At 37.0% G+C, this 27,613-nt stretch overlaps 1 protein-coding gene and 1 pseudogene across 1 annotated transcript; both read right to left on the bottom strand.

The window, feature by feature from the left end:
* Nucleotides 1-7,529: 7,529 nt before the first annotated feature.
* LOC111909406 (uncharacterized) lies at nt 7,530-9,642 on the bottom strand (annotated as a pseudogene).
* A 1,369-nt stretch (nt 9,643-11,011) lies between these two features.
* LOC111909407 (aspartate carbamoyltransferase 1, chloroplastic) lies at nt 11,012-12,238 on the bottom strand. The gene is made up of 4 exons (XM_023905228.3): nt 12,022-12,238; nt 11,616-11,929; nt 11,307-11,543; nt 11,012-11,224 (listed from the first exon to the last, which is right to left on the bottom strand). Exons 1-4 carry the CDS (start codon nt 12,236-12,238, stop codon nt 11,117-11,119), a joined length of 876 nt encoding a protein of 291 aa, XP_023760996.2. The 3' UTR covers nt 11,012-11,116.
* Between the last annotated feature and the right edge of the window lie 15,375 nt (nt 12,239-27,613).

The raw sequence follows: 27,613 nt of genomic DNA, 5'->3' as shown, positions 1-27,613 counted from the left end.
TTGGCTTGTTAGGCCGTGGACTGTAGCTAGCAGTCAGGGTGCGGGAGTGTCAGTCCCGTATAGATCTATACACACAATGCTTGCTCTCCCTCCAGGAGACTCTGGTTACCAACTTGACGACGGGGAGATCCGTGTCCTGAATATGCATCTCGTATTTTGAATTCTATTAGAGGCGCTGGAGAAATGATATAGACTCGCGAATGAACTGACTCATTTGGAATTCTTGTACTAGAAAGAGTGAATAGAACCTCCTAACTATTCCTATAATAGTTACTAGTGTCTCTGATCTATGAATGATGAATGGAAGGATGCCCTTGCTACCCATGGGAAATGAACTAATCGATGTAAACCTTTATGTCTATACGTGTATACATGATATATAACTAATGTTTAAACGACCTTCGGACGGATATCCGATACCCACCAGACCACATCCCAATGAAGAAAAGGAAATTGGGAGAACTAGCCTTCCTAAGTCTTTTAAACATTATTTTTATAACTATACAAGTACAGGCATGCATTTAACGAAATAGAAGTCTAGAAGTATAGAAGAAAACTCTAGTATAACCTTTGGAAAACCTTTAAAAATAAGAAGTTACGACTTGATATCGCTATGTAAAACAAGCTTTGAAAACCGTTCATAAACACGTTTTGAATATAATTTGATAACACAAAATAAATAAAGATCGAACCATGGGAACGAATCTACATGGCTATCACCTTCTTTGGCCAGATCTTCCAACCTTTTCACAATTACAGTTCACAGCGCCCTAGATCATTAGTGAAAGAAGGACCAACGACGATCCTATCCTAAAGGAGAAGAAGGAGTAGGAGGAGTCAGTTTTCTTTGAAGATCGAGGAATCAATCTCCTAATTATGCCATTCGGAAGAAGTCTTCTACTTTGTTTAAACACTGCTGTAACTGGTGTAGAAGTAACACATACAGCATGAGAGATAATTTGAGAAAAGATTTAAACAAGTAAAGACGTTTTGGAAAACCATCTATAATATTATACTTGGTAAAACAACTGAAAGTGTGATAAATCCTTATGCATTCGGGTTATTAATCACATATGATGGATATGATAACTAGCATGTTTTAACTTGTATTCCCCCATAAGAGCATGTAAAAACATTTAAAAGGTTAATTCAGGGGTACGAACTCACCTGATGTAAGTGGATCGGGCGGAGGTGCCGATTGGGTGATCGGTGTCAAGTAAAGACTTGAACACACTTAGTGACCTATTAACATATGATAACATATGTTTACATACAAATAGTAATTATAATACTAATTAAACATGTAAACGCATCCTAATGTGCGGAAAACACTTTGGTTAAGTGCTATGAGTGTCCTGGGTAACATCTAAGGGAGTGTATGGCCTAGTTAGGGAGTTTACTCTTCAAGAGTAAACTCTTTATAGTGTTTACGGCCCAAAAGACCAACTCCCCATGTGTTTACGGCCGTAAACTCATGGTGGGGGTGTTCTAAGATGCTTAATGGTCTTATCTCACTAGTGGAATTAAGCTAGGCTCAAATCTAGGGCTTATGAAGGGTTTAAGTCCTCAAACAGATCATTCTTGGGAGTTTACGGTAGTACACATAGAGTTTACGGCCATAAACTCCTACTAGCCCCTTTCTTTTGTGTATTAAGGTCTTAAATGATAGAGAATAAAGTTCTATGCATTTTCCAAGCCAAATGGAGAAGTTAGGGCATCATTTGGCCATTCTATGGAGTTTACGGCCCATGGACCAATCCTAGGGGGGTTTACGGCCGTAAACTCCTATGTCCATAGATTCTTTGATGTTTAATGCCTTTACTTCAATGGTGGTTGCTTCTAGACATTTTCCCAAGTCATAGGAGGTGTTTGAGGGCAATTCTAACACCTTATAAGGTGTTAACGACCCTTGAAGAGGGGTTTATGGTCCAAGAGTGTTCTTGGGCCGTAAAGTCATGTTTACTCTCCAAAGTGCAAGGTTTTGGTGTCCTAAGCTCGTATGTGTAAGTCCACAAGTCATATCTAATCCCTAAGAGTAATTTAGAGGGGTTTGGGGGCTTCAAAACCCCACTTAAGGGTGTTCATGGTCCAAGAGTGTTCTTGGGCCGTAAACACATGATTTGGCCCCTATTGGATGTCTTAAACATGAATTTGCATGTTAACTAAGCTATACAACAAGTTAGGATAGATTACTTACTAGATTGGGGCTCGAAATGGGCATTTTTGGATCGAAAGCAAGTTGTAGAGAGAGAGTGAAAAGTCTCAAATGGACTCCACTCACCCTTATATAGGGCTTGAGTCTGTGGCTCGGTGGAAATCTACCCAATACTGACGTTAAACGGGGCTTTTGGGTCGCACCAGATTAAATGGTCGTAATTTGACTTGGTTGAAACTAAAACTTTTCAAGGGATAATTGAGGGTGTTTCTAATTTGTTACAACCCTTACGAAGTCATTATAAAAGTCCCAAATTAATTAACCTCTTCCAAAAGGTTAACAGACAATTAATAAAGTGGGTTTTATTAACGGAAGATGTGGTTAAAATGACGGGATAAATTTCGGGTTGTCACAATATCTCCACCAACGAATTTATAGCCCCTCATCTCTGCCACACCTCCCTCTTCATCTACCCTAAACATATGAATTTTTGACAACACCCAAACGTCGCGACTCATCTCCTTCACCTGTATGTGTCCCTTCCTCATCTCTTTCACCTTCTAAAACTTTGACATTCGGATGATGGGGTTACATTAAAGAGGAGGTAGCGATGATGAAGGTGGGTTGACAGATCCAAGTAGATATGAGTGGATCTGTGAGAGAGATTGAAGTAGTCTTCCCTGTTATTTTATGTCAAAGTTGTCGTCAAAGTTAGGGTTTCAAAATGGAGGTTAATGTTCAACGATGAAGATGAGGTTCAAACTGATGTCGGAGTCAATGAGGTTCATATTGATGTTAGCGGTCTGGTGTTGGCAGCAGTCAGCTCTTCAAACATCGGCTGCTCTATGTGAGGCTTTTTTGAGGATGAAGAACATTACAGCAATGGGAGAGGGTGATTGTATATGTCACAACTAGCAAATTAGGGTTGACATTGTGATTCTTGTACGAAACAATTTCCACCATGTAACCTTGCAACACCTAATTAGTGAAATTCAAACTACAATGTTATTTAAGTTCATACGTACGTATATTGCAAATCAAGCTGAAACAGCCTCGTACAAGACCAAAAACTTGATCCAATAGCTAAGTCCAGTCCATTTTGGGTTTTGGTCCAAGAATTCTCGGCCCAACACCCTATTGGGCCGAAAACCTCTATTTGGGCCCTATTGGACCAAAACTTTTTCTTATTGGGCCGATAACTCTTCATTGGGCTTTATTGGGCCGAAAAATCTTTTGTTGGGTCTTATTGGGCCAATAACTCTTCATTGGGCCAAAAACATCTATTGGGTCTTCCATTGGGCCGAAAACTCTTTCTGTGAACCTTATTGGGCCGAAAGACTTTTCTTTAGGTCTTATTGGGCCGAAAACTACTATTGGGCTGAAAACTCTTTTTGGGCCAAGCCAAAAATCGAAACCCATTTCTTTTGGGATTTCTTTTGGACCGAGTACCCTATGGGGTCGGTTGGGTTTTAAACAAACAAAAGCAATGGAAAAAGGAGTTGCCACCTCCTTATTACCCCACATACACCAAGGCTTGGACCTCCATATATCCATGTATGCATCCCATCAACTTTAAAGAAAGTCAACACCCTCTTCCTCCTCCCCCTCTTATGTCGGCCGATCCCCACACCCACACCTTCACGCACACACAAAACACTCACATTTCCTCACTTTGCTCTAAATAAGCTCCCCTCCTTATTCTCTCAAAAATTTCGAACATCATCATCAACAAAGCCGACCATAGGCATCTTGGTAAGTCCTTATGAAACTCAAAGTGTTTTATTTCATGTTTGTGCTAAGATTATTCCACTTACACACACCATTTTGTGTGTAGCTCTAAGAGCATCCCCATTTTCGAGAATCTCTCCAAGACACAAGGCTAGACTCGAAAATTTCCTTCTTCTTCCTCCTACCACATGAAATCAACGAAGGTGAGCTTCATACCCCACTTTTTTCGAGTTTTTCATACTTTTGGGGGGGAATACAAGTCAAGTTTTTGTTTAACCATTGGATAATTGCATGGACCAATGTGTTATGTGTTTAACCTTTGGGTAATTGCATGAACATGAAGTTTAACTTATACATCTTCATAAAATCATAAGAAATGTGTTTGTTAACATATATGATGCATGAAATCTTGTGGATATGGTTTGTACATTCAAAAATGACAAGGATATGAATGTTGTACTCAAGCATATTAACTTTTGGACATATATATTTTAACACTCATAACTACACAAATATTTGGATAAAATAAAGTTCAAAGTTATTCCATGTGTATTGTAGAAATCGTGACATGTTAGAATCACAAGAAAATAGTATATTTTGTGTTACAAAACTCTTAAACAAATTTTGGTATGTTGAGCAAACTACAAAACTTGTTTATTTTGTTAAAAATTATTTTTCTAGTAAAATAGTCGTAATATGTTGTCATATTTTTGAATGGTTTAAAAACTTAGAGGATTATGCTATTTACACAACATATATTACAATTATACAACTCCATTAATGATTATTTATAAAAAGTGTTATAAATAATTTAACCAAAATGGTATACAAAATAGAATTATTACGACAGAAAAATCTGAGTGTCATTATCTGTCCATCATAAAGCTTTTAAAAGTACAAGTATATGTTGTATGTCATAAAGCTGTAATACGCGTGTCATAAAACTTCAGTCACGAATTTACACAAGTAATGTTATTTTCATTATCTGTTAAGGCTCTTGTGAGACTTTCCTTCGTTGTACCTACCTATCATACACCGTAAGTCCTGTAGTTATAACCAGAGTCCCCTAGATGGAGAGCAAGGTAATTGTGTATAGATCTATATGGGGTTGACACCCCCACACCTGAGTTCACTACTAGAAAAACAGCCTTTCACGACGCTCATTGCGCGTCGTAAAAGGCTCAGACGACGCGCAAATGCGCGTCAAGGAAGGCCCTGTCATAAAGAGAGACGACGCGCATTTACGACGTGTGTTTACGACACCCAATACATATCAAGGAAGGCCTTGTCATAAAGGAAGACGACATGCATTCGCGTGTCGTAACCTTACGACGCGCATATTAATGACGCGCAATGCGTATCAAAAAAGCCCCTGTCAAGAAAGGCCATGTCATAAATGAAGATGACACACATTTTTGCGTATCATAATTTGAAATGTTTAAAAAAAATATTATTTATAGATTTACTTATTTTCAAATTAAATTTATATTTAATGTTTCATAATAGAAATAAATATCATATACAAAAAATAGAATCCATTGCATAAATTTATTGTCATACAAATAATCGTTCCATGGAAAGATAAAACAAACCAATTGAAATTGTAACAAAATTTTACAAACGAATTAGATACAAAAAATACAATCCATTGCCCCTTTGCTTATTCAAGATCAACCTGCAAGTAGGTGGTTGGGCTTAGGCTAAGCAAGGAGATGGGAACGAATTAGGAGGGGATAGGTGACACAACTTCCAATGCTCCATATCTGCATTGCATTGCATAATTACAAACATTATTAATGAATTATTTGTGATTTATTTTAATAGCAGTTTGAGTTTGAGTGTAACACCGTGAATTTCAAAATAATTTTTCGCAAAATATAAAAACATTTTCATTTAATTTTCATAAAAACATCAATGTTTTAAGACTCCAATCCATATCATACAAAAATCCCAAGATCATATATCATAAAAATCCCATGCGTGTGTACAGATCAAGCCAGCACCTTCCCACGGTCATCACTAGTACCTGAAACAAACAACACTAACACTGTAAGCACAAAGCTTAGTGAGTTCCCCAAAATACCACACATAACACATATTAGCCACTCGAGGCTATAACTCTGTGGGTCCGTAGACCCTACTCTATGAACCCACTGGTTCTAACTCTGGGAACCTTCCGGTTCCAACTCTATAAACATGCACAACATAAATCACATAGAAATAATGCAGCACAACACATAACATACCTATAGCATACAAATACTCTGTCACATAACTCTGAAAGTATAGTGAGAAGACTCACGTCGTGTATCTCGATAACTCGCAAATCCCGGAAATCACTTGCGCTCGATCCCCCGAGTTATAATCCTCCAATAACACAATATATCTCTAATTAACACTTTCTCAACCAAGGTTGACTACCCCTATCAAGTTAACACTAGTCAACTCTGGTCAACGGTCAATTCTGACCGGGCTCGGCGAGTGCACTAGAGCGACTCGGCGAGTCTATACATGTTTACTGACTCCCTAGGATCCTCTTTTGACACGTCGAGTACTTCCCTGACTCGACGAGTTCCACCTGGCATGAATCACGGGGCCACCACGACTCAACTCGCCGAGTGTCAAGAACAACTCGGCAAGTTCCAGCTCGACTCAGTCCACCTGTCAACCCTCTCTAACTCTCCCTGACTCACTGAGTCAACCCTTAACTCGGCAAGACCACTCGCTGAGTGGTTAAGGACAATCTTCATGCTACTCGCCGAGTCTGTTCTTCGGACTCGGCGAGTCCATGCCATGCATAAACTCAATCTCGCTTCTAAGGTCAGATCCGCTCCAACAACTCATAGATCTAGCCCTCCCAAGTACATTCATCACGTAAAGTTACCATCTTGGCTACCATGCAACGCCTACAAGGCTTCTTTTGAAGAAATGACATCTAAAATGGTAACCTAAGTCCCCAACTCAAAAGGAAAGGCATAAAGCAGGGCATTTGGGACTCTCTGGACCCACTAAGGTCCAAATCTAGGTACCATTTCCCCTAGGGACCTCTCACACTCCAAATACAAGGCAAAAAAGGCATGAAGAAACCCTAGATTTGGCCATATCAACAAAAACACGAGAATAAGCTCTGAATGATACCTCAAGTAGCTTCTTCTGTCGAAATGGAAATAGATCCAAGCTCCCCAACTCTCCTAGCTTGACCTTCCTCTTCCTTTCTTGCAAACACACTCAAAATTGGTGAATAATGGCCTCTTATCTCACTCACAAGAACTCTCAGCTGCTCTGGTGCTCTCAAGGTCGAAGGTAGCCGCAATGAAAGGCCATAAGGTCCTTTAAATAGGGCTTAGGACCAGGAAATTAGGGTTTCATTAAACAGCACAGACTCGCCGAGTCCAGGCGCGAACCCGCGTCCAAAACCGCGATCCTACTCGGCGAGTTTGAGCTCCAACTCGCCGACTCCCCTCACAAAATACCAAAGATATATGAATAAATAATACCTGGAAATCTGGGCTGTTACATTGAGTGGCTAAATTGATAAAATGGGTGCTAGAAATACAATACTTACAACCGATAACAAGGCCTTGTTTGTACTTGTCATGGAATGAAAGGCTTCGGGTCCTCTCCAGAGAATCTACTTGTCATAATTTTATCCCACAAACACAGTACCCTCTTTCCCATGGCATTCAAGGTTACTCCCTGTTGGAGCAAGAAGATGCGGACCCTGCAATCTAGAAACATATAATTCAAACATCAACAAATTGGGGTAGCTCTTGGATTGTTAGATAACACGCCACATAAAATCAAAACCAAAGTATAATAAGTACGAAATAAAGTTTGGTTAGGATAAGTGAAAATTAACGAATATTACATTTCTATGACCTTAACCATTTACTTATGTGTCACATGTCCAAGATAAAAAGTGACCTCAGTGGAACCAATTGTTGTAATTTCAGCAACAGCTTGAGGAAATTGAATTTTGAATTATATCCTGTAATATTAGAAATTATGATGCAAAATCACTTCACCTCTATAGCAGATATCATTTTGGAACCCCAAGAATCCATGGTCGCTTTCCATTCGAGGAAACCTCTAGGTATAACCGACTCCGAGTTCAGTTCCTACATCAACAAAAGTCAAATCCATGCAAAGTTTGATGAATATTATGTAGTATACAATACAATACCTTTTTTACCTAAAGTTATTTGGACACATCCATCTCATCTTGCAAAAGGATTTCATATACATCAGTCCTCACATTCATCTCTTTCTCACGCATAACTTCCAACAAATCCGATAACCAAATATTTTGAATTTTGAAATTTGAAATTTGAAATTGTAAAAGATGAAGATGTTATATTACCATGGACATGAGTGAATGGCATGAAAGTAAATTCTTCTAGCTGCTGACATGTCATGTGTAACATGGATTTCATACAACAAATATGATAATGCAAACAGACAAACACTCACTGATGGTTTCCTGTAAACACCACAACAACATGATTCAGTTTCAAAGATTCATACTAATGACACAATTACCCCTATGAGGACAGATTAAAATTTTGATCTTACTTGTGTAAGTAATCATCAATGATCCATCGAAGGTTACTAGGGGAAGTATGAAGATGTCGAATTTGATTAATTGTATTATAGAGTTTGGGACTGAAGGGGTATATCTGTAATTCTTGCACCAAAATTTTCCAAATATTTGCAAGCTCTACTTCTTAATGATGCTTCCATAGCATTTGTATATAATAGTTGAATAGTAATTCAAGTTGATGAATTTGTCTTCTCCATTATGTTATCCACAATAACTAAACAGATTCTACAATCTAACAAAATTAAATATGATAATTAAAATGATCATGAAATCACCTGGAAGCACCATGGAAAGAGATTGATCTAAAATTTCTATTCCAGATTCCAATGCAGAAGTCAACTCTTCAAATAAAGAAGCACAACAAATAGAAGCAACAGAATTTTCATTAATACTCCCATGTATCCATGTTTCCTGAATTACCCTTATTTGTTCTTTAAATCCTTGACGTGCCCTTAACAGCTGTAAACTTGATGGTTGAATTTTGAATTGACTAAATTTTACCCCACATCCCAAGCAACAAAGAATGTGTAATGTTCGTGATAATGATGATTCTGAGCTCCTAGAAGAATTGTTGTTTGAAAGTTCAAGTTCAAGTTCAGCATACCAAAAGAATAAAAGTGAGGCGTTTGATTTGGGATCCTGTGAGTCGTATAAAATAAAATTAAATGATTATATATATATATATATATATATATATATACATATATATATATATATATATATATATATATATATATATATATATATATATATAAAGTTTTTGTAATTTGTAAAGTAGAGATAATCTCGATTTTTATTTCTTACCCATGGAAGCCCTTCAATGGATAATAATGCCATGCCAAATACTTTTCTTGCATAAACACCAGATAAATGTACATCTTGTATGTATTTAGTTATTTACTATTCAGTTATATAAAACATATTTTTATATCGAATAAATAATTAAATATAAACAAAATAAACATACCTGATGATTAACTTTCAAGAGGCTTTTTGCCAATGTCCTACATGGAGTAATAGCAACACTAGAGGAGTTCATTTTTGTGTTTGAAATCTCTTCAGCAACAAGTGCAGCTTCTTTTAAAATATGGTCATGTGGAAATACATTTAAACATTGTAAACTAACATTTCTAACAAATTTCATCATTTCACTTCTCATGTTTATGTTATCAGAGCTGTTTAAAACATGTTCTAAACTGTAACCACTTTGAGTTTGATTCTCATCTATTTTTGTTAATATCTACTCAACTTTTCTCAAGTCATTTAATATAGAATTTGGTAATGAGTCCCTAACTAGGGTTTTTTCAGCCCAACCTGAACTATTAGTTGAACACCTACAGAAAAATGAAAAAAAGAAAACTTTTTTAGATTATATTGTGATCAGATTATATTAGTTGAACACCTACAGATTATATATTAATGAATATGAGAGAAAACATGATGACTGATGAATATGAGTTCAGTTCCTACATCTTCCTCTATCTATTTTTTTTTTTCTGGGATTGTGATAGCTTTCTTCTATCTATGCCTTTTCAAGAAAACATGATGACTGATGAATATGAGAGAATGTATGATAGCATAGGTAATTACCTTTGTTTAGCATCTGATTGAAGACAAAGGAAGTCCTTTAATGTCTAATATTTGGAGAATGGAGGAAGATGAAAATATACAACAGGAGACGGATGATTGAGAAATTCGAATGGATGTTACTGATTACCTGTTACATATGGTATTTATTCTTCAATCGAAGAAAAGTACAATAATATATATATTATAATAAAATATATGTTGCAAAATAGAAATACAGAATACCTTCAATAATGCTTGTCTGGCTGCTTCCCTTTCCAGGTCTCTTTTCCGTTTTGCTTCTGCAGCAGCTTCCGCCTCCACTCGCCTCCGAGCATCTTCAGCTGCCTTGGCTTCTGCAGGTCTCTTTTTCTAAGATTATATATATATATATATATATATATATATATATATATATATATATATATATATATATATATAACTAGTCATAAAGATTCCACCCAAGACAAAAAAAAAACATATCTTGCAATTTCCAGATAATTCATATCATATACTACAAAGGATAACTTTAGATCTACCTTTGCCCTAGTAAACTAAGTAGAAGCCTTAAGATCTTTTACCTCCTTTTCAGAAGCACTGCTAGAATCAGAATCTGCAGTCAACAAACACTCAAGTCTCATCAACAACCCAAACTACAATTCACATCCAAACAGTACTTTGATAAAAGGGTTTAAGTTTAACATAACAAAAATACCCTTAGATTTGTGCTCAAAGAAGCATAGGTGCTCAACAACCCAACATTTAACTGAAAAATGAAAATAAGTCTGCTTTAATATCAATGTCCATTAAACAATGTCCACAATAAATCACCATTAAACAGGAGAGCAAGAAGACTTCCCAAAAATCCATAAGCATAAATTATTAACTAATAAGTTGCAATCTTTAGACTTTAGGTGATATATCTAATCTAACACATGGAAATGGAATTTCTTGCAGTTTTGACGAGACCAGACAGAAAGTGTAGTTATTCAGCAAAAGGACTCTCCCTTTCAAACCAAGACCATTGACCATTGACCATTGACCATTGCATATCAATCAATCACCATTCACCAACCGACAAGTAAGAGCTTGAGCAAAGCCATTCTAATGTAGAGTCCATTTTTAGCTTGTCTAAAATAAGCAGCCCTTGGGTCCCCATCTACATCCACTGTTATCTACAATTCACAAACAAAACTCTACTTAATTATATTATATTATACATAAAACTAAAAACAAAAACAAGACAAGAATTTGTACCTCATCAAGCCTAGGGAGAGGATGCATGAAAATGGCATGTTTCTGCATCACACCCAATACATCTCTATCAATAATGTATTTCCCATGAGCTTCCTCATAAAGATCGCTTCTCTCTCCAAAATGTTTCTTCTGGACGCGAGTCTGATACACCACATCACATTTCGATGCCACTTCCTTCAAATCAGCACTTTCTTCCCATTCAACTCCCTTTAATGTTAAGTACTCTTTGATGTCCTCCTAAATTAATCCATCAAGACATTCACACATTCTTTTCAGATACATATAATATAATATATAATAACTGCATACCTTCATCTTTACAACTTCCGGAGAGACAAAGTAGATCTTGACATCATTGTATTTGGCTAAAAGATATGCAAGAGAGCGAACTGTTCGCCCATTTGCAAGATCCCCAACAAGTTCGACTTTGATTCCATACAGCTTTCCTATCTCTCTTTCAATGGTGTACACATCAAGAAGAGCTTGAGAAGGATGCTGACCTGAACCATCCCCAACATTGATAACATGAATGTTAGCTGTCATCGCTGCTCTTCTGGCAACACCACTTTCAAAATGCCTCATTACAATTATATCTGAATACCCATCCACAGTTCTAATAGAATATGAATCAAAATAAATAAATAAATAAATAAATAAATAAATAAATAAATAAATAAACTCAGAATGAGAGAAAGAAGATGAAAGAAGGCACTAACTTCAAGTGTTTCTCCCTTTGCAGCAGAAGAGAATTCGCGTGCATTTTCTGTTGTTAAAACTTCGCCACCTAAGCGCTTCATTGCTGACTCAAATGAAATCATGGTTCTTGTTGAAGGCTCGTAAAAGAGAGTAGCTATGCTAAAAGGGTTTAAGTTTAAGCTTGGAACGAGATTCAAGTAGGCCAAATTCAAGATTCGTGAAATTCTAGGGCACATGAGGCTACATGTCGCCTGAATTTTAGTCTACCAGAGTTCCGACACAGAAGTCCGACTTGTACGCTTTCGGAGTTGTACTTCTTGAGATATTGTCAGGCGAAGAAGGCAAGTGAGGAATGAAGGAAGGAGTGTCGATAACTAGGCAAGGCGGCAGTCGAATCTATGGAGGAGGAAGAAAGGATCGTAATTAGGGCAAGAAGGAAGCAAAAGTGGAGGATAAAAAAGAAGGCGGGTGTTCAAAATTTTAGGGTTTTCATTTTCCCCCTATCTACTAAACGCGCTTTTCATTAAAATTATATTGCGACACTCATAAACGACGCCCATTTAAGATACAGCGCCCTCCGTGTTTTTAATTTTTTTTCTCGTATGACGTTATTTTAAGGGCACGCAATAATGCGTGACCTAAATCCTTAAATTTTTTGAAGAGATGACAATTTTTGAACGTCACTCTCCTTTGCGTAACATAAATCAATGAGTGTCGTGGTTTGCGCGTCGTAAAAGGCTATTTTTCTTGTAGTGGTTGTTCGCTAAAGCTAGACAGGGCCAGTTTAGGGTGACAAATATCTTATCGAAACTGACGCCTGAAGAACGTTATGACAAGCATATCAATAACATCAAGCATGGTTGTAACGACTCACATAGGTATTAACAACGTTACTTTGGATTTACAAAAAAAGTATATACTTCACTGGTTTTATAAAATATAAAACTACGCTTCATTTTTGTACATTACTATCACCACTCTAGCCTTAGGGTTTTAAGACTATAATTTTTCATAAAATAGAAAATATGAGATTTTCTAGGAACACACACTCTTTTAAATTACAAACAAAAGAAAACAAAGGACATGCATGCAATTATTCATAGTTTTAGAACGAGACTTACAACACACTTTTCATAGAAAATATCGAATTTTCTGGAGTTTTACAAATTATTACAAACAAAGATGTTACAAAGCTTTTCATAAAAACATGCTTATGAACTCGCCAACATTTTATGTTGACACTTTTGAAACGACTTGTATTCTCAGGGACTCAGTGAGCAGGTATTTGGGCTATGGATTTTGGATATTTGCAACATTTTAGAACATCATATTTTATGTCACTTTTGTGTAAATTTGTGAACAAATACAATTTGTAAACAATGTATGTTGGTATCTTTTAATGTACGATGTTTGGTTGCTATATTTCATTCATATTCAATTGTTAAGATACTATACAATGACGTCATCCGCCCTCGGACGTTTCCGCCGTTTTGGTTCGGGGGTGTGACAGTATATGGGAGGATAAGAAGGGTGATTGGTTTTTTTTTAATTAGAATACTTAGAAAAATAAATAAAAGAAATTAAAAATGAATTATGTAAGGGAATATTTGTCATTTTAGGTGGAGTATAGACCAATACCACAAATAAATGGCAACTATAGGGACCAAAATCACTAAAAAGATTTGAAATTTGACCACTGATGCACCACCAAACTTTTTTGAAACAAAACCGTACAATTTTGACAACCATAGGGACCATTTTTGCAATTTAGTATTCCATTTATTTTTTACTTTTTAGTCAAAACTAAACTTGGTTTTATATTTTTTTTGTTTTTTTTCGTTTTCCGTATTTTTATATTTTTTGTATTATATATATATATATATATATATATATATATATATATATATATATATATATATATATATATATATATATATATATATATATATATATATATATATATATATATATATATATATATATATATATATATATATATAGACACACAAAGACACACGCTTTATTTAGTTTCGTTTTTTATATACTATTTTATATTAATATATTTTACATTTTTCGTATGTTTTTAGTTTTTTTGTATTTATTTTTTATCTTTTTGTATTTTTAATTTGTTCATTTTTTTTTGTTTTATTTTTCATAAATTTGATAACTTTTTCTTTACCTTTTTCAAAAAGTATAACATGTTTTAACATATTAGAGTATATATATATATATATATATATATATATATATATATATATATATATATATATATATATATATACACACACACACACACACCGAAAAACTTACGAAATTGTAAAATATATGAATATAAAATAGTATATAAAAAAATATAAAACCAAGTTTAGTTTTGACTAAAAAATAAAAAATAAATGAAAATAGAAAAGTTAAAAAAATATAAAACCAAGTTTTGGACATGTGGTGGAATTTTTTTCAAACTACAGAAACCAAATTTGAAAGTTAAACCCAATTTTAGGACTGACTTTGCAAATACGATAACGGAGTTAACCATGAAACCTATTAAATGGGTTTGAGTGAAAAGTGAAAACTCTGCGTCCCATTTATGGCCAGAGCTAACAAAAAAGAAAGGATTTTTTTCAATTACGCGTGAACATGTTGTGATTTTTATGGTATTTGCCCTTTTTTTATAAGTTTTTCTTGCGCTAGCAACACCTACTTCAACTAGGCAACACCTGGTATGAATTCATGCGTCCGCCCCAAACGATTTACAAATAAGTTATGTTCAAGTCATCTTTTCCGTCCAATGGCAACCACACCCACCACCATCGTCCACCTCCAACAACACACATCACCTTCTAGCACCATCATTCACCACCATAACTGTAACATCCTGTTTTGAATCGTCCATGATTTAGGGTCCGTGGGCTGCAACCTGGGCATGAGGAATCCTCGAGGCTATGAAAAATTTCTATAAGCGTATGGCTTCTCGTCACCTTTCCGTGGATATTAGGTTCACTGGAAACAGACATATAACAAGGAAGTTATGACAATTTAAAGTTTTGGCAGGATAAGTCCCTTATTTGAGAAAGGTGGGGGTTGAGTACGTTGGACATATGTGTATGTATGCTTAGCATACTCATGTGCGTGAATTTGAAGCGAAGTCACCTAGTATGTTGGGCGTACCAAAGGGTACATTGGGCGTACTAGGCACAGAGAGAAAAACCAAAATGAGGGGGTGTCCCTATATAAAGAATAAGATGGCCACATTCCTGGCCACCATTTTCAGACAATCAACCCTCTCAAACCCTAAATACTCGTCCATTGAGCTTGTGTGTCCATTTGTGAGCTATTGACTGATCTTGTGTCTCTTTGGAGTGAAGAAGGAGCCTTGAAGAAGAAGGAGTGGGATTCCAGGCTTTGGATCTGAGTTTATCTGAGTTTAGAGCTTCATTTTGAGGTATAAAGCTCAAAGCTTTCTCACTCTTTTGATTTGTGCATCATTTTAGTTTATTTTAGGTTTTGGTCCCAAAGTTGGATGCTTTATGAGTTATTGAGTTCCAGATATTATTATAAGCTTCTTTGAGTGTCTTTAGTGGTGTAGAGTCATAAAACTCAATACTTGGACGTTTGAATCAACCCATGCATGAGATATGAGCATTTTGATATAAGAGAATGAGAGTTTTGGGTGTTTGTGACTTTATCAACCATGCAATGGCTTAAAATCACAAACTTTATGGAGTAAGAGCCTTTAGGGAGTCCAGATCTGTGATATAAGCTACAATCTTAACGGGTTAAGACCAAGAGAGGGGGAAAATCCATACTGCACGTACGTCGAGCGTAATCCTAGTATGCCCCGCGTACTAGGTTGGTGTCCCCGATCAGGATTCGTGCATGCTTGTGTACGCTGAGCGTGCCAAGGGAGGTACGCCCCGCGTAACCTCGTTTGTGGGCTTTTTGGGATAAATCTTATTGGCCTTAAGGGTTAGGGTAGGATTTTTTAGCTTGTGTAATAGAGATTTTGATCAAATAAATATCATTTATATGTATGTTGGGCCCTTGTGTTGGGCTTGCCATTTAAACTTGAGAGTTGAGCCTCGGGAGAGCCCATTTATTATTGGGCCTTTGTGGGCCCAATGGGTTTTGGGTTATGGATGGGCTGGTTAGTGGACTACCTTTAGACCTAATGAGTAAGAGCTTGGACTTAGATCCTAATTGGGTTAAATGTGGGTTTGGCTCAGATATAGAGGTTCGTGCGCAGCAGCAACGTTTATAGGAGTTGTTCATCATTCGAGGTGAGTTTTCTCACTATACTTTACCGAGAGTTGTAACCTTTGTGTCACCGGAGGGTCTTATGTGCTTATATTGAGTATTGTGATATCCTGCATAATGTCTTTGTGAGTTATGTTGTGTATTATTATGAGCTTGCTAAGTTAGGACCGGAGGGTCCACCCGAGTTGTGGGACCGGAGGGTCCCACTGAGACACATTAACCGGAGGGTCTTATCAGAGTACAGCCATGAGAGGCTAATGAGATATGTGTGGTATTTTGGGGAACTCACTAAGCTTCATGCTTACCGTGTTATGTGTGATATGTGTTTCAGGTTCTTCTCAGGATCACGGGAAGGCACCAGCTTGATTGTACACATAAGAGAAAGAGTTATGTTTTGAGGATAATGGATTATTAATCACACAATTATGGAGTTACGTTTTGTTAATTAATTAATTGGGATTTTTGTGAACTGTGTTTATGAGAATTATGTGATTTTAAAATGAAAAAAAATTGTTTGAAAATTTGCGGCGTTATAAGTTGGTATCAGAGCCTTGGTTGGAGGGATTCGGATGTACCTTCGGGTGTGTCTAGACTCAAACTGAGGATTTGAGAAAAAAATTCAAAAGAAATGATTTTTCTAAAATGAGAAAGATCTTTAAGAGAAAACGAGTTGGAGCAGTGTGTACAATCAGTCAGAGCCGGAACGGTGATGTCCCAAAATACCCTTACTTATTTGTGCTATGAGTTATTATTGAGATACTAGTGATGCATGCTAGAGAATAGGCTAGGTATTTCATATTTTATGGCTAGAGTTGCCTGATTTATGATGCGTTAGCATAAGAATTTTGCTATCTATGATGTGCCTTGAGTATGTGCGGAGTAAGAGTATCCAGCAAGAATCTTTTAGAGAGAGCTTTGAGTAGAGGAGTAATCTAGGAGAGATACCTAGATGAGCATTGGAGGAACCTACTGAGAGAGTAGTTAGATACCCATGAGGGGTAGGGTTTCTTGAGTTCGGTGATATCTTTTGAGTGTGATTAGAGCAAGTGGAGCTATAACCTAGAGTGGTTTTACATGTTGGTGGAGATTAATCGATACCCGAATGCTACTTGCTTTGTGGAACTCTTCATGATGTGAGTCAGCTACTAAGTGAATATAATGATATTCAGGAGGTAGATGGCTGGCATCATAGGGAGTTCTTCAGCAGCTGATGGAAGAGAAGTGTGAGAACCTAGGAAGAGCCTAGAGTGTGACTTTAGTCAGAAGAGTATGCTGATAAAGGAGAGTATTCGCTAGGTAGCGACCAGGTATATCGGGATTTGTGATCGAGAAGGTTGAGCAGCTACTAAGAAAATATGGGACGATCTGTGTGGAAAGTATGGGTAAATGTGGCAGGTAGTATGGGCCCATACTACTGAAAGCAGAGGACCCGTACCCGAAATAGGAAAAATTCCAGAGGTTCTAAGTAGCAGATTGAGAGGTGATATCATGGTTCGAGTACCATGATTCGCAGCAGATTGAGAAGAGATAGCATGGTTTGAGTACCATGATTCGTGACGGTTAGTGCTTCAGAGTTTACCAGTTATCCCGTTGTGATTGATCAGACTGACAACAAATTTGATAGAGTGTGGTGCCATAGGGCCATGTCGAATGAGTTTTAATGGAGCATACCTTTAGAGGGAAATCGAGTTAGTTTTCAAGAGATTTTATTGGTGAGATGCCAATTCGAGTTGCAAGACTCGGGAATGAGTAAAGATGACGCTTTATGGAGGCTCGCGGTCTGAGTTGAGAAATCATCCGATAGATGAGACGTCATCTTCTGTCACAAGAGTTGCGTTGTCCCCATTTCCTGGGAGAAGCGAAAGAGATAGCAAGATTTCGGTTTCAGAGTTTGGAGGTAAACCCCGTCTGGTAGCATATAGTTGCAACCTTTTCACTAGAGTATTTGGGCAGTATGTTTGTTGCGAGGTATTTCTTATACCACGAGAGAGTCATTAGTGGGGACTGAGATGGAAGAGAACAAGGAAGTTCCTAATTGAGGTAGGCATACTTTTTAGCAACAGTTCCAGGTGATTAAGAGGAGTATATCGGGGTGGTGACCCTCGTTGTCTACGTTGGGTATCGAATGTGAGAGTGAGGTCTCTTGCTCTTATGATGATTTCCGCAATGGGAGGCTGGTCGAGGAATCAGAGATGAGGTGCATGATAGTGCATTATTTCCAGATTGAGTGTCAAGACTAATTCGGAACAGTTGGGGTATCCGACGGTGTGTCGGTTTGAGGCTTTGAGATGACTAGAGGCAGTCACGTTGGGAGGATTTTGAGATTTTGTCTGAGTTACGGGATATTTGGAGTTGCTTGGTCTCGATCGGGAAGATCATTGAGTAATTACATATTACGTTCCAAGAGTCAAGTGTGATGTACCTGGTGAAACAGTTTGTGGAGTAGACTGTTTGTATGCCAATTGGTGATGGTTCGAACCCTGAGTGGGGGAGAACTGAATATTTTATTAAGAGGATTATAGATTTGTTCAAGTGCGGTTAGAGAAATAATTATGGAGATTTGTGGTAGGGAAATATGAGACTTGGGTCATTGGTGGATGAGACAAGGTGCGGAGTGAGATAATGCAACCAGAGTAAGTAGCCGTTTGATATGTGCATATTTAGCTATATATTTTGTATAGAATTTTAATACTTTTTGGCTAATTTATTGAAATTTAGGGACAAAACGTACTAAATTATGTTTAAAATGTATTTGTAGCCTAAAATACATGCTCGTATGGAAAAAGAAGCGGATTTAGCAGTTGAAAGCTTGGATCTTGGATTTTGAAGAAAGAAGGATGTTGCTGGACAGCTTGAATCCTCATCAGTGTTTTGGCCATATCTCATGAACCGTAACTCCGATTGAAGAGATTCAAAATGTTCTGAAAACTAGACACAATTTCAGACTAATTTCGTGTTTTGAGAAAATGTTGATTCCAAACGGACTCGACAAGTTGGTCCTCAACTCGACGAGTTGAGCAGAAAGTTCGCGATTCTTGACGCTGACTTTCCATACATGGGATTTTAAGTGATGGACTCGTCGAGTCGGTCACTGGACTCGCCAAGTCGCCTCTGATTTCAGAATATATATATATATATATATATATATATATATATATATATATATATATATATATATATATATATATATATATAACGCTTCTCATTCGAACCCTAACGAATGGGGGGACCTTTGGGGGATTAATTTTTAATCGGAGGTGCAGCTAGAAGCCATGGAACTCGTGGAACAACCCTAGACTTCAATTTTGAGAAGATTAAAGGCAATTTAGGTTTACTCTTTACTTAATCTTTCGTTTTAACTATGTGTGAACTATTAGATTTCGTTTTTGAGCTACTTGTTGCTGTAATCATGAGCTAAAACTCATATCTTCTGTTTAGGGTAGATGGATTTATGACTATGTGTTGATTTTTGTGGTTGGATTAATTGAAATTCGTGAGTTTGTTTTTTTAAGATTGTTAAAGATCGTCATGTGTTAACAATAACTATTTTCTGTTAATTAACCAACATATTAAGTTGCATAAACATCTCTTAATTGCTGATCTCATATGATTTATGTGAAAACATTGTTATATGCCTAAGAATAGAGAACGTGAAACTAGGGTTAACTAGAAAATAGGTAAATTAATGTGTGAGCCTTGTATGACGAACCATCAACAAGAGGTTATTTGAATTAGCAATTTGATTAGCTACTACAAGTCTTACTTAACCCGAATCAATAAACTAGGAAACTCATTAGTTTAACCAATTGGCCACTGTTTGAATTAATTTGCTTTCTAATGATTAGTAATAGCGAACATGAACTTAATCACATTAATCGGTAGCCAATAATAATTATTCTGTTGCACTTACCATAAAATCAACCATGGTAGTAAATGAATCGAACCTAAACAGAAGTCTTCTCCATTATTGAATTTAGTGATTGTCTATTTCCTTTAGTTGTTAGTTGCTTAGTTTGAGTTTTATTTCATTGTTAAGTTTCTAGTCTTGCAAAACTAGAGAAAACCCCCTTTCTATTACTTGTTTTATTTAGATAATATTAGCATTTATTTTAATTGTTTACCGTTCCATATGTTCGATACCCTACTTGCTTGAACTATATTACTAATCGATAGGTACACTACCTTTCGTGTGTTTATTTGTGTCTAAGTTAGTAGGATTAAAACTAGTTCGTTTAACACACATCAAGTTTTTTGGTGCCGTTGTCGGGGAACAGTTCTAATAGTTAATTTTATTTGCTAATTGTTATCATTTTTAATTTATTGATTTTTTAATATTTTATTTAATTTTTATTTTTATTTATTATGTATTTTCCAAATCTCAATGCTCTTGATGCTTTTCTTGAGGAAGTAGTACATGAAATTGAGCAAAAAGATGAGGAGTATGACTCTGATGAAAATTTCAAGAAATTTGGAAGATGGTTATAAAACATCTTGCCTAATAAACAAGATCAATCTGAGTCACAAGAGCTAGAGTTACAAGATGAAGAATTTAATCCAGAAAGAGATTTGGAGAAGCCGGAAAGGTTGTTAGCAGAAGGTCAAACGGAGAACAAGAACAAGTTGAATTGCAAGAACCAACATGTGGTTTGACCATTACCACGACATGGCCCCCTATATTTCCAGTTTGTATTTCGATGCATGGGGTGAAAATTCCAACTTTGGAGAAAGTTTTGAAGCACGATCCATTTCTGATTAGCACCCGACCGGTTCCAACCCTTGTCAAGATTCTTGGGTTACATGAATTCAAGCTAGTTTGGCCAATTTTAGAAGCAAAGCGCCAAATTTTACAAATTTTTCCAAAGAAAATATTTAATGCAACAGATGGAATGGCATTGATTTTATTAGAAGTTTATTAAGTTGAGATTCTAGCTCAAGACTCGCACAAAAAGAAGCGCTTGCGGGAGGCAACCCGTCATTAGAGTTTGCTTTTCTTTTTCTTTCTAAACTTCTAGTATTTAAGGATAATTTAGGATTTTTATTTTGATGTTTGTTTTTCCTTTTTTTTACGTATGTTTGCCTTTGATATTCTCAGAATTTAGATAAAAGAGTGAAGTGAAAGAGTATAGAGCGTAAGAGAATATAGCGTGAAGAGTCTAGGCGTGTTGCTCAGTCATTTGATTTTTGAGTCTTTGATTTGATTCCATACGACGTGGACATAGTTTATATTTTGAAGTCCAATTCTAAGCATTCCAAGAGATTTTTTCCTTATATTTGGAGCTTTTATAAAGATTGTATATACGAGATTTGACACCCAAGGCATGGATGAGTTGTTTCCATGTCTAAAGTCAGCTGAAGATAGAGCTAAATTGAAGAAGATCACCCTCTCCACTACTATCCCATGGGAGCTTGTTCCAATTCTCTCTTTACTTTTATGTTCTTTAATTGTTTTAACATCCAATGAGGACATTGCTTAAATTAAGTGTGGGGTAGGGGATTGGTTATACTAGTTAATTTAGAATTTTAGTTAAATTTTGAAAAATTTGCATAAAAATTGCTAGGGCTAATTTAGAAATTTAGGTAAAAAGCAATTAGGATTCCATGCTAGTATTGTGTTTGATGATTCCTTGAGAACCTAAATGTTTAGTTGAGCCTATATATGTTATAATGCATTTGTAGCCTCTCTTATTCTAGTGAAATCATGGAACAAAAACACAATCTTGCTTAGTTTGAGGGACGCAATATGTTTAGCATCGTGTACTTGAAATGTATCTAAGAAAGCTAATATCTTGAACAAATAAAGGTTGAAGTCGAGCGCCCTTGCTTAAGCATGTAGGTTTTGAGTGAAAAAAAGTGAGTTACATGTTAAAAAAAGAGAGAGAATTAAAAGAAAATTTGTAAGAATTTTGGAGCAGTCAAAGTGAAGATCAAAAGATCAAAATTTTAAAGAAATTCAAAAGTTGAAGATACCAAAAATCAAAAATATGGTAAATTCAAAGAATTAAAGATCACCATTGGCTAGGGACCATATTGTGGTTAGGAACTCTTCAAGTGAAAGTGGTTGAGATTCGAGGCGGTTAGCTCGTTGAGGTCCAGTATCGACTGTCGAGAATTTCTAGTTCAATGTATGGGTTATTATATGGACTCCAGGAAGGGCAACAGTTGTTTGGAAATCAACTTCATAATTGGTATGAGTATTCTCACATGGGTTTTGAGCAGTAGGAGATGAGATTTCAGATTGTCGTCAACGTGTTCTTGTTCATTGATGATTCCTCCGTATTTCAAGTTGTGAGTTGGAGTATTTCGAGGTTGCGAGTTGTGCGAGTGGAAAATCAGTGGTCGAGGCAAGACATGGTGAGATTCTGAGAGGGTGTATTATGGTAACCGAGTATGATTACGTGAGTGGAAGATCCATGGACGAGACAAGACTTCGTGAGGTTTAGTGATGGTGTACCGGGTTATCTAAGTATGACACCCCAAACTTTTGGGATTGTTTTGAGACTTGAGTTGTGAGATGACAAGTGGAGTACCGAATGACTATTGTTCCAGTGGGAACCCTTCATCTAATGGTCATATAATGAGACTATCGAAATGTGAACTATAGCAGGAGAAAGTGTCTTGTTGCAGCAGTTGTCTTCAGAAGTAGAGATGCTTAATCATGATAGGTGTATGTACCTATCTAAGGTTGGACCACAGAGCATGAGCTAGTGGACTCAGTGGGGTGATGACTTGAGGATGAGAATGTGGGGTGATAAGAGTGTGAGCAGATCTGAGTGGGAGTAATCACTTAGGACTGTTAGGGAAGACCGTGGAGAGAGCCAATGGAGAGTAAGAGAGAGTATCGTATGATTACGGGGAGCCGTAACATACATGAGTCAGATACAGAGTATCGTATGATTACGGGGATCCGTAACATATATACATGAGTTAGAAAGAGACAGTATCGTCTGATTACGGGGAGCCATAACATACATGAGTTAGAGAGAGACAGTATCGTATGATTACGGGGAGTTGTAACATACATGAGTCAGAGAGAGATTCGTAAGACTACGGGGAGCTGTAGCATTCACGAGGCAATGAGAGAGTGTCATAGGACTACGGAGAGCCGTAACACTTGTTAGTCAGTGAGAGAGTGTTGCATACCTGCGGGAGCCACAGCCTTACTAGTCAGGGGTGACGCAGAGGGGTTCTTAAGCCTGGGTAGCCTTACCAGAGGAGTCTGTGAGGGCTTGGTGGCCAAACCAAGGGTAAGACCAGGGTCTCGACAGTGGTCGGAACCCGTTGTGTTTTGAGTTAGAGAGGGGTTGTCGCGAATTGGACGGATCGAGGTGTAATGCATGCGTATAATCGTGGATCATGGGTCATTAGTTGAGCGCTAGATTGGGACGAGTGATTCCAATTTTGTGTCGGACCAGACTCTGATGGGTGATTTTGGCTCTATCTGTGTGGAGGATGAGCAAGTTGGGATTTTGGGTGGATCTCATTCTGAGAGGGATGTGTTTCCATCTGGTGTTTTAGACTTGAGTGGGCAAGTTCGTTTGTTTGAGAAGGACCACGTGATGCATGGAACTAGCGAGTAGTAGACGACAGGGGTTGGAGGTGAGGCGGCTTCTGAAGGGGATTATAGAGTTCTCTTGAGGTAAAGGTGAAATTCGTGACTTCGTGAGTCACATGATGGTCCGAGAAAGCTATTGCAAAAAGAAATTATAAAGTTGAATGTTAGATGGGCAATGAGTAGCCTTAGAGGTCCAACTGTTGGGTCGGGAGTTGACCTGGTGTTCAGTGTCGAAAGGAACATTTGAGGGGAACTAGGGCATATGATTATGGGTGTCAGAGGATCGTTCTGAGCTGACATGATCGTTTTCTTGTGTTTGAGGATAGATTTTGAGGATCATTCCTTCAGAAGAGTTTTGATAGCTATTTAGGCGGTGGGTCCTTGGTAGGATATGACCCTTCCAATCCTTTTGAGTTACGACTGGGATCGATTAGAGAATCAGAATTTGTAGAGTGTTCTTAGAGTCTGTTAATCGATGAGCGATTAAAATGATGATATCTTGCTAGGACGATCTGGCAGGGAGACAGACCACTAGATTTTTCAAGATCTGGAGAGACAGAACTAGTACCGCAGCGGCAGATGAGTCTGTCCTTTTTCGGGATTGAGACTTTTTGTTTGGGTTCAAGTGTCTTTGGAGAATATTTTTGGATGATATTCTGGGACTAATGTCTAAGTCCATAACTATTTTGGTATGTACTTGACCCGATTATGAGCATGGTCCTTTTAGGTTGCCTTCACCATAGCAATATGTATGATGAATTAAGGAGAGAAAGGTTTAATTATGATTTATTAATATACTATAAGAATAATATATTAAAGGAGAAATCATAATGTTTAATTAATATTAGTCAAGAATTAATTAAGAATTAATTTTGTGGCTAAAAGAGATTAATTAAACTTAAGGGACTTATTGTGTAATTATAAGATAATTACATAAATGGGCTTATGGACTCCATAGAAGGTGGAGTGGACGAATTCTATGGGGGAAACACATTAGAAGTCGTCCAAGGCTTCTAAAGAAGGAGTCCATGGGCTGCTTAGGGCGTAAGCAGTCAAATCAGGGTTTCCTTGTTAGATAACCCCAATTGCCTAAGTATATAAGGAGCCCTTAGGCACCAAAACGTGGCTAACACTTGGATTAGGGTTTCCATCCGTTTTGGTGCCTTCCCTCTCTTCTCTTCTTCAACTTGTTGCTTAGTGGTGTTTGTGACTACATTAGAGGTGCAACACTTGAGGCACTAAGCTTTCTGAAGCTAAAGATTGATTGTTATTTCTATATAACAATCAAAGGTCAGATCTAAACCCTACTTTATGTTAATATGATTAATTGTATGCTAGATCTAGGGTTTATAGCTTTGGATATTCAATTGCATGTTCATTAGACAAAGTAGATCCAAAAGCTATTAGGGTTTGCATGTACACCATAAGTTTGATGTATTGCTTGAAACCCATCAGTGGTATCAGAGCCTAGGGCTGTTTGTTAGCGAAAAACAACTGCCAGATCCATGGACTTGCCGATTCAGGGACTGGACTCGCTGAGTTGACCTGACTCGCCGAGTTTATCCATTAACTCGCCGAGTCAAAAAGGCGGAGGGAAAAAAACTTCGTTTTTCATGGTGGAAATTGGTAAATCATCATTTACCTACCTTCAAATATTCTGCAACTAGATTACGGCATGCCTCTTCTAGGTTGTAGAGTATTATGTTGGATCCTAGCATTGATGTTTCATTTGGGTGTTACATCAAGGATTCTAATCAACTTAACTTGAATTCTCCCGTTTTGTAGATGTCTAGTTCTGACAATCACGGTCTTCCCAAATCCCATGGAACAAGCTTTCCAAATGAAGATGATGTTCCACGATATGATCGAGGAACAAGAAATCATGCTTCACTTCCTCCACCTCCTCCAGTTGTTCTCCCTAACCCACAAGTTCGAAGGCTTGAAAAGTTCAAGCTCACTCAAGCCCTTTTGGCAAGTAAACATGAAGATGGAAAGTCTGTGTGTGCACACGTCTTAGAGATGAAGTCACACATTGACAGGTTGGGTATGCTGGGTGTTGTCATCCCTAAGGAGTTGGCTGTTGACTGGGTTCTTCAGTCACTTCCTGAATCATATAGTGAGTTTGTTAGAGAGTATTATATGATGGATCACGACGTGACCCTCATTGATCTCACCTATTTGCTTATTGTTGCTGACTCAGCGATGATTTGGTGCAGTGGTCAAGCAAACTTGATTGGTCGATCAAACTCCCATACTTCATTGGACACTAGCAACATTGAAAGTCCAGAAAGGACTGAGCATGAGATTTTCCCATGTAATGTGTCAAAGGAATCCATTTGCTTTTATTGCCAAGAGAAACGGCATTGGAGACGAAGCTGCCCTATTTACCTGAAAGATCTAAGAGATGGGAGAATCAATACGTATGGCTCTACTTCTGGTAAAAATCCGTTAAATAACTCTTTTAAGTTCCTATTCTAGATTATTAATACATGATGTGATAAGATTACATTTTGATGTTTTGTAGGATCAAAGAAAAGAGAGGAAGCTTAAGGGAAGAAGTGAGCTGAATCTAATCGTGAAGAAATGGATTTCGATCGCATAGCTTGAAGATTGGGTTCTTGAGCTACTACTTGGAGTTAGAATAGATTGCTAAGAAATAAGTAATAACATAGTTTTTCAATTGAATTACATTGTAAGGACAAATTTTTCCGCAATAAAGTAAATTTTGATTTTATTTTATTTCTTTATCCTTGCAATGGCATGTATGAAAAATTGATGTTTGAAGATTTCTATTATTAGCAAAATGGATTTTATTCTTAATTATGTTATTTGTGGAAATGTCGAGAATTTTCCAAATAGGGAAAGTTTCTCATCGCCCAAGTTTCAATTGGATAGAAACTTGGAATCATACAACTTGGTTGTGTGATGAATGAGAAATTATATAATTGGAAATTCAAGACTAATTCATTGACAAAGAGTCAAGTGAAGGACTAGGAGATCGAGTTCGCAATCAACAGCAAAACGAATAAGAAGAATCTAGTAGGCAAAAAGATAAAAATTTCTCTATTCTAAGAAGAAGGGAGAGTAACTTTTATTGTGTTTTATGATATGCCTTAATGATTAAGAACCATATCTCAATTGATCCTCTATGTGAGTCTTAGTACATTTGTATATCTAAGAAGAGGAAACGAGAATTGTGGAAATGGTTAAATCAAGAAGTCAATCATACTTCGTTCCAATATCGAACCTTAGAGTTATACTCCAAGATTGTGAATTGAGTGACAAGTCTTTAGTAGGTTTATAACACTCAACAAATGTGGAATTTGGAAAAGTTTTCTTATTCTTGCACATTTGAAATTGGTAAGTTGTGTTGTCTTGGATAAGACAAAGACTAACTCTTGAATATTTGTTTTGTCTAGGAAAGTTTCCTGACAAGAGAATCATATATGTCAAGAGGTCAGTGGGAGTTTTAATGATCTTGAGAAAAGGTTTCAAGAACAAATCAAGAATATACCTTATCAATCATCACTAGCACACGACTTGAGGTTTACAGCCTATCGTGTTGACATTATTTTGTTTCTATGTGAGTTCTATGAGTTCTCATTTGAATGCATAAAGACAAAGTAACTTGATCGATGGAAAGTACATTGATATGTAAGGATAAGTTGCTAAACTACTTGGAAGACATGGTGGGCACTCGTGTCACCATAAGGCAAGAAATCAAGATTAAGAAAGTTCAGTCCATATGAGTTTGGATTTGTCGCAAACTTGGTTTTGGAAAATTCACATGGATAGGAACTCATACACC

This window comes from Lactuca sativa, chromosome 3 (genome assembly GCF_002870075.4).
Source record: "Lactuca sativa cultivar Salinas chromosome 3, Lsat_Salinas_v11, whole genome shotgun sequence".
Taxonomy (NCBI): domain Eukaryota; kingdom Viridiplantae; phylum Streptophyta; class Magnoliopsida; order Asterales; family Asteraceae; genus Lactuca; species Lactuca sativa.
The sequence above is the reverse complement of the archived record's forward strand: the minus strand, read 5'-3'. Positions and strand labels throughout refer to the sequence as shown.

Excerpts from the sequence above, each read along its gene's own strand:
- LOC111909407 (XM_023905228.3), bottom strand. The coding sequence starts at position 12,238 with ATGTGCCCTAGAATTTCACGAATCTTGAATTTGGCCTACTTGAATCTC. Across the intron at positions 11,544-11,615 it reads CGGAAGTTGTAAAGATGAAG|GAGGACATCAAAGAGTACTT; the intron begins GTATGCAGTTAT and ends GGATTAATTTAG. Across the intron at positions 11,225-11,306 it reads CTCTCCCTAGGCTTGATGAG|ATAACAGTGGATGTAGATGG; the intron begins GTACAAATTCTT and ends TGTGAATTGTAG.